General features: G+C 29.6%; 1 protein-coding gene across 1 annotated transcript; it reads right to left on the bottom strand.

The window, feature by feature from the left end:
- Positions 1-3,510: 3,510 nt before the first annotated feature.
- Positions 3,511-4,860, bottom strand: LOC114407081. The gene has a single exon (XM_028370045.1). It carries the CDS (start codon positions 4,404-4,406, stop codon positions 3,855-3,857), a length of 552 nt encoding a protein of 183 aa, XP_028225846.1. The 5' UTR covers positions 4,407-4,860; the 3' UTR covers positions 3,511-3,854.
- Between the last annotated feature and the right edge of the window lie 2,389 nt (positions 4,861-7,249).

Raw genomic sequence — 7,249 nt, 5'->3', positions numbered from 1 at the left:
GGTGTTATATATGTTAGCATCGAAATGCAGACAAATTCATGTATTAACTATTTAGTGTTGGTGGGCTGGGTGCCTGTAATATTGGGTACAAGTGCACACAGCATGGGTCACCCAAGTTTGAAGCCCAAGTGCCTATGTTTGATGTATGCTCCATGTGTATCCATTCTCTTGCCCTCTTTTTGATACTACCCTTACGTGGATATACTTATTCATTTATATATCAATTGATTCGAATGAAATTAAATTCAAATTCTTTAAGTAAATTTTTTAATTTTAATCTTTGTAAATAAAAAAAATAATTCATTGAAAGTTATTAATCTGCTTTTCGAGTAAAGATTAGTACGAAATAAAAAGTCATGCCGGTGAAAACCATGCACTAATGTCATACTGACTAAAATATTATAAATTATTCAATACTGCGGAAATATATATATATATATATATATATATATATATATATATATATTTCCCACTTATTTTCTTTGAAAGGGGAAAATTTTAGCGCCGCTACATTTGGCAACAGTTTAGCCACTAAATTTGCTCAACTCACCAGTTTTGCGCTCGACCTTTGATTCTAAACTTGCTACCAAAGCAATCAAACGTCCATTAAACCAGGTCACATATATGATAACTTATATTTTCCCTACACTAATGGAAAATGAAAGAGACTTTCTAAGCATAGTAGTGCCAACGTTTTTGGAATTGAAGAATGATGGGGTGAGATAAATTAGAGTTTAAAAACACGTGACAATAATGTAAAAATATATATTAAAAATAAAATATTAAATTAATAGGTCTTTTTATTTGGGTCAATAACTAATAGATTGTTTAGTATCCCACTTGGCACATTATGAACAAGTCAACAATTATTTATCTCTATTTGGCTCCGGTAAAATAGTCATGTCAACATTTAATAAAAATATATGACCTTGATTTATTGCTTGTAAGATAATTAATTTGTATTGATTATCAGAATATAGATGCCTTTCTTTTCTTTAGTTTACTTAAGAGAATAATGCCTCCTAATATTAGTTGTTTTTTGATATATTTTCTTTCACGTAATTACTGATAAGCGATTAAATTCTAATTTAGATAAACAAAAGGATTTAACTCATTTAGTTAAATAAGTATATGAGTGTTATAAATCTTTCGATTTTATTAATAAAAAAATTCTAAATGCTTAAAGAAACACAATTATCCCCCAAGCTATGTTAGACTCTGATATTTTACAAGCCATTCTACCACTTGACAAAATCAATGTTGTACGGTCAATGAAACATCATCAATCACTTTTAAAAAAACTTAAATGTAGGAGCAAATTTAAAACTGATCTATTCCGATTTAATTTTAATATGCGAAAGAATAATGTATTTTCTCTCTGATCATCCATTCATTCTTAATATAAAAATGTTAACAATATTCTTTTCAAGACTTCTTGTCAGTGTATATTTTTCTTTATCGTTGAATAAATTTTATGAGTTTTGTTAAACGAAGAGTGGATATAAGTAATTTGTCGAACTCGTATAAAATTAAATCAATAATAAAAAATAGAAAAAGTTGGATAGTATTCATCTTTTCAATATTTCGTTTCAGTTGTGCCATTTTCTCCATAAAAACGCGTCTAAATTATTCCCTCTGCCATCGAGTCGCTCGTGGCTAATGGTCGATGAGCTACTTCAGCAAGCAAAGGTAAATGTTTGTGTCCTTTGCGAATATAAAATATTTCTTGCACACAACCTTTTCAGTTTTTTTATATAAGACTTTCTTTATTTTTATAGGAGAGAGAACGTGTGTTCAAATTTAAATTTTTTGTTCTATTATATTAAAAAGATAAAATATGTTTTTAATTTTTTTTCTAAAATTTTCCAAATTCACTTTTAATGCTCTAAAAATATTTTGTATCAGATTAATCCTTTTAATTTGAAAATCCTATACTTTTAATCCTCAAAGTATATTTTCTAATATTTATAACCGTCATTAATTATTAATTTTCAGAACAAAAAATGTTTTTAAATTAATGAGACGAATAGAATCATTTTTTCTTACAAAAAGTAAAACCAATATTTTTTTTATAAACACCAACCTATATATGTTATTCTGTTTTAAAAAATATAAAATAGTATAGTAAAAGAACAGTGTCAGTTAGAAATACGGAAAAGAAGTGACGTTGGAATGGCTGTAGTAATACTGTAATACTGACCCGTATACTACTTTGTTAATATATAAAAATTCAGATAAGGGAGAGTTGAAAATGTTACTTCTTTACCATTTTATATATATATATACTACATTACTTATGATAATAATATTAATATTTTACGTGATTTATGTGAATTTTTTTAACAGAATTTACATGCAAAAAGGGAAAAAATTATCTAAAGAATTTCTTCATTTTAATTATAAGAGATAAGATATTACTTCTTTCTATTTTTTCTTCCTTTATTTGTCCTCTTTTCACTCAACTCACCTAGGATAGAGTGGACCTTTTTCATCACTCTTATCGATTCTATATATGTTTGTCTAAAAATATCACAAATCTCACAATTACTTTTATCCTACGTAAGTACATTTTTGGGAATAATTTGTTTTGAGAAAATCAACATTTCATAAAGTTAATTTATTAAAATAATAAAATAAATTATTATTTATTTAAAGTTAAAAAGAAAAGCCTCATTTTATCAATTTTCTGATAGAAATAAAAAAAATACTTTTGTAAGAAAATTACTCCAAAATATAAAAAAAGAAAATATTAGAGCATATACTTGCAGAGAGGTTTCCTCTCTAGTAAAAAAAACTTGAAATAGTTCGCTGTCATGACTTTTCTGTGTATTCTTCTGCTCCTCTATTTCAATATTATTATAAAAACATATTACATTAATAAGATTTATTAAGAAAAACTAGAATCTCATTCAACGGTAAAGTCACTTGAAGATGATTCATTCCCGTACATACACATATTATTGTTTCATTATTATAAAAGTGTAAAAAAAATGTATAATTATCACTATTTAATTTATACTACAACAATCAAGCAAGGAGTTTGTGTTGATAAGAACCTAGCTAATAATACCTTGTTAGTTGCTACGAAGGATAATATGTATAAAATAAAAATATTACACTTGTTAACAAAACAGATATAATAGAAAGTAGTACACAAAATGTTTTAGAAAAAATAACTTGTAAACGACGTAACTTATTTATGAACTGTTGCTTGGTATAACCTTTCTCAACAACTGGTGCGTTAAGCCGTTAACAATATTACCAACAACCTATTACCCGCGTTTTCCGCAAACGTCTTCCATTTCTTACATTACATGACATCGTCTGCTACTTTGTTTTCTTCCCGTTCCCATCAAAACTTCCTACCATTCATTCATGTCTTGCCCTTTTATCTCTTTAACGCCATGCCCCTTTTCTCATCATTCTAACCCAAATGTTTCTAACAAATGAAAAAATAAATAATATAAACAATGTAACGCTAAAATACAATAAGGAAGTATAAGATGAACGTGGAACTAAAATGATCATAAGTAGGCATTTAAATAGTTGAAAACACGTAATTACAACTTACAAGCATGATTAGTGATCCCTTCTTCTAAACATCCAAAATTAAGGAGGCTTCACATATCTCCTTATATAACCTAACAACCAAGAGTCATCCATCCGAAAAGAAAAAAAAAATTATAAATATAAACCTTTCCTAACAGAACTACTAGGTTGCATTTGACTAAATCGATCACCTAAACCAAAAATTAAAAAAAAGTTATGGAATCAGATCAAATGTTCATATCCGTGTGACACTAGTACCAATTTACTCTATAGTCTATACTAATATAATCTAATTAATGAATGAATCAATCTTCAAACCCCAATTTCTTCCAAATGGAATTTCTGACACTGCGCAAGTCCCTACCCTTGAGGGTCCTTCCTTTCCCTTCTTGAACTGAGTGAGAAGCTTCTCTGGTTCTAGCAAGATACTCATGAGGAGGCACTGGTTCTCTACGATCGTGGTCATGATCATCGTCGTCGTCACTAACAAAGTCTCTCTTCTCGTGCTCCTTGAAGTCCTCCTTCAGAATCTTGGACCAATCAGGAATAGCCACTGGCATTGAGGACGAGGCCACAGGGTTCACTTTGCCACCACCACCCTCCACCTTTTTCTTCTTACCAGATCGTGGCCTCTTCTTCGACTCTGTCACAGTGTTCTTGTTGTTGTAGTCATTGGACATGTTCCAGTTGAACACGTCAGCTTCATCCAATTCCAAGTCACCATCTGTGGATTTGGGCTCCAAATCGGTGCTTGATGATGCAAACATGGAACTCACTTTCGAAAGGAAGCCCTTCCTAGACGCCATTGAATGTTGCTCTGTTTTCTTTCTCTCTCTGTTTTGCGATTTTTCTTTCATTCACACTCTTTGACTATTCCTTATTGTCATTTGTTTATATAATTGCTTTTGGGTTGGTTATGGATAAAGCCAATCCTATTTTTCTCTACTATACGCGTTACAATTAACAAATTTTAATAACTATAACTAGTAAAGGTTCAATTTCAATGCGAGGGGCCTCACGTGCTTTAACATGAACCCCCCCTTAATTGGGTTACTTCTGTTAAGGATATGATGGGGATGCAATGCACTGCACCGTTGGTGACCACACGCAGCTTCCCTTTCAATCTAAAAATCCTTGCACATCAAGAAGGAAAAAATGACACACTACACGTTACAGAAAAAGGAGTGAGTGATGCCTGCACCTCATGAAAACATTCACATTCTACACATGAGATAAAAAATAATCGCTGTTTAACATTCAAAAGTGTAGCATTGTCATGAAATCGCTCATTGGCATTCTAGTGACCCATTCTTACCAAGTATAATCGTTTTAATTGAATGTTTATTACTCTGATTATGATATATAATATATTATTCCTATAAAATTAAAGACATATTTCTATTGTAAATGTGTTTTCTTTTAATTTAATTTAAAGAATATCATAATCTTTTTTCTCGTTAAATTTTGAAATTAATATGTTCTTTGCTTATTTTTCAACTAATTTTCCCGACATAATAGTCACGTGATATTGAGCCGCAGAACAAAAAATCCTAGAATTTTCTCCTTTCTTGTAACCTCCTTTTTTTTCTTTCCTTTTTTTTTTTTTACTAGTCTGGATAGGGAAAACAGATAGAGAAACAAGAATAGAGTTATCTACCGATAAAAAAAATAAAAAGAATAGAGTTATCGGATTTCCATGAGACGGACACTTGGACCTATGGGATATTTGTTCGGCGACTGAATACAATTATATTAATATAAATTAATAAATAATAAAACATTTCTAATGCCTTTTAATAAAAGTTAAGACGGCAGCACACGTTTTCTCGTGGAAATTCTTCCTCCTTACCTTGTGTAACTTATCTTGAACAATGATATATGGACATTTTTATATTTCAAATATCAATTTAATATAATTTTGTTATCATTATTTTTTTTATTGAGGGTGTCTACCATTTTTTTATGTAGCTTTCTTACCCAAACTAGACCACCATTATCGTAAAAAAAAAAAAAAAAAGACGACCATTTATCCAAGAGAGAATATAATTCGAAAATTTAAATCCATTTAATCAAGAAAACACATAGAACTTAACAATTATAAATAATATACACAAGAAACAAGGATCCCTTTAGTTACGAAGAGTTGAAGTAATTTAAATAAAGTTAGATTTAAAGCTGCGGGCTCCATCCCATCACCGTTTAATGATGATCGGGATGTCCATATCTTGACACGTTATCATAGACTTTTGTCACAACCTCGTCATTATTATTATCTAGTTGTACAAAGAAGGAAATATTTGATCTCCACTTTTGCATTGGACGTGACTACATCAAATTTGCTCATGCAATGCCGATCGAAAAACAAATGTTCATGCAAAGGAACATCTGTTTAGCCCTTTTTAGGTATCCTTTTAATCTTTTATGTGTTCAAAGATAAGGTTTACAAATTAGCGCGATTAGAGAGAAGATTATATTTTAAAAATAACATTCAGTTAAATTTTAACACATTAGCTTTGAGATAGTATGCTGTGAAGTGTGAATTATTTCGGAGATTATAATAGTATAGTAACAATGAAAGATGCGAAAAAGACAAAGGTGATTTATATTACTTTTATTGGTGTCTCGAAAAGTACTATTAAACAATATGATTTAGTCATTTTTTTCTATATATTTGTACAAATCATAGAGAGTATCGTGAAAAATATTTTTTTTTATTGTTTGAAAACAATTAAAATATATGATTTAGAAGCTGTTTTTCTCTATGGTTTGTGCAAAGAAATGCCCATTCATAACCTCAAGGCGTGAAGGGTTTTGACAGGCAAATAAGTTGCTCAAATTAGTGCAATAGAAAACAAAGAAATCAAAATCGGTGGCCAAATTAGGCTCAAAATGTCTCATAACGCAGTCGAATTGTTGGTTTGCTTTGAAAAGAACTGACTTTAAATACGTGTTCAATGTTACTTGGTTTGACAGATAGTTAAAAATCCACAAGAAAACTTTGACCTTCTCAAGTTACAGGTTTGAATTCCTTTGAATTTTGTTCGACAGAGATTTCTCTCCAAATAAAATTATTTGCAGTTTAAGCATGCATTAGGAATTTAGGATTACGAAATCGACCTCCCTTGCTAATTACAACATATTAGTTATTAACATTCTGTTTGATATATATATATGATCTTTTATCATTTTACAAACAAAAAATTATCCATTTTCAATCGGGTGTTTGAAGATGTAATTAAAAAATTCAAAAGCATATGTAAACCTGATGACATCGCTACAAGTATTGATCGAATTGAGCGAGGCATGTAAAACTCAAACAAATATGAATTCATACTATTAAAATTTTATGTTGTGTTACTCTATAATTTTATAATTTTATGTTGTATAATTCTGAATTTTTATATTATTCATTAGTTTTTTTTATTATATTATGATTTCCTTTTTTTTTAATTTCTCTTTGTTTTTTTTTTTTTAGAAGGTGATCTAACGATTCGATTCAAGCCAATTCGAATGTGACTGAGTTGCCTTTCTTTTCTTCTAAAAAATCCAATCCAACTAAAAATGATTAACATTGATTATTTTGATCTAAAAATCTCTTAAATCTGAACCAACTCAACCTGACCGTGGCTATTCCTAGTATTAGCTAGGCATTTTGCTAAATTCTTGCAAAACCTCATATTATTAGTTGTTAACTATAAAT

Source organism: Glycine soja, chromosome 3 (assembly GCF_004193775.1).
Source record: "Glycine soja cultivar W05 chromosome 3, ASM419377v2, whole genome shotgun sequence".
In the NCBI taxonomy this organism is placed as follows: domain Eukaryota; kingdom Viridiplantae; phylum Streptophyta; class Magnoliopsida; order Fabales; family Fabaceae; genus Glycine; species Glycine soja.
Note: the sequence above shows the minus strand (reverse complement) of the source record. Positions and strands in the feature narration are given on the sequence as shown.

Bases quoted from the DNA above. Each gene is read 5' to 3' on its own strand.
- LOC114407081 (XM_028370045.1), bottom strand. From the start codon at position 4,406: ATGAAAGAAAAATCGCAAAACAGAGAGAGAAAGAAAACAGAGCAACAT.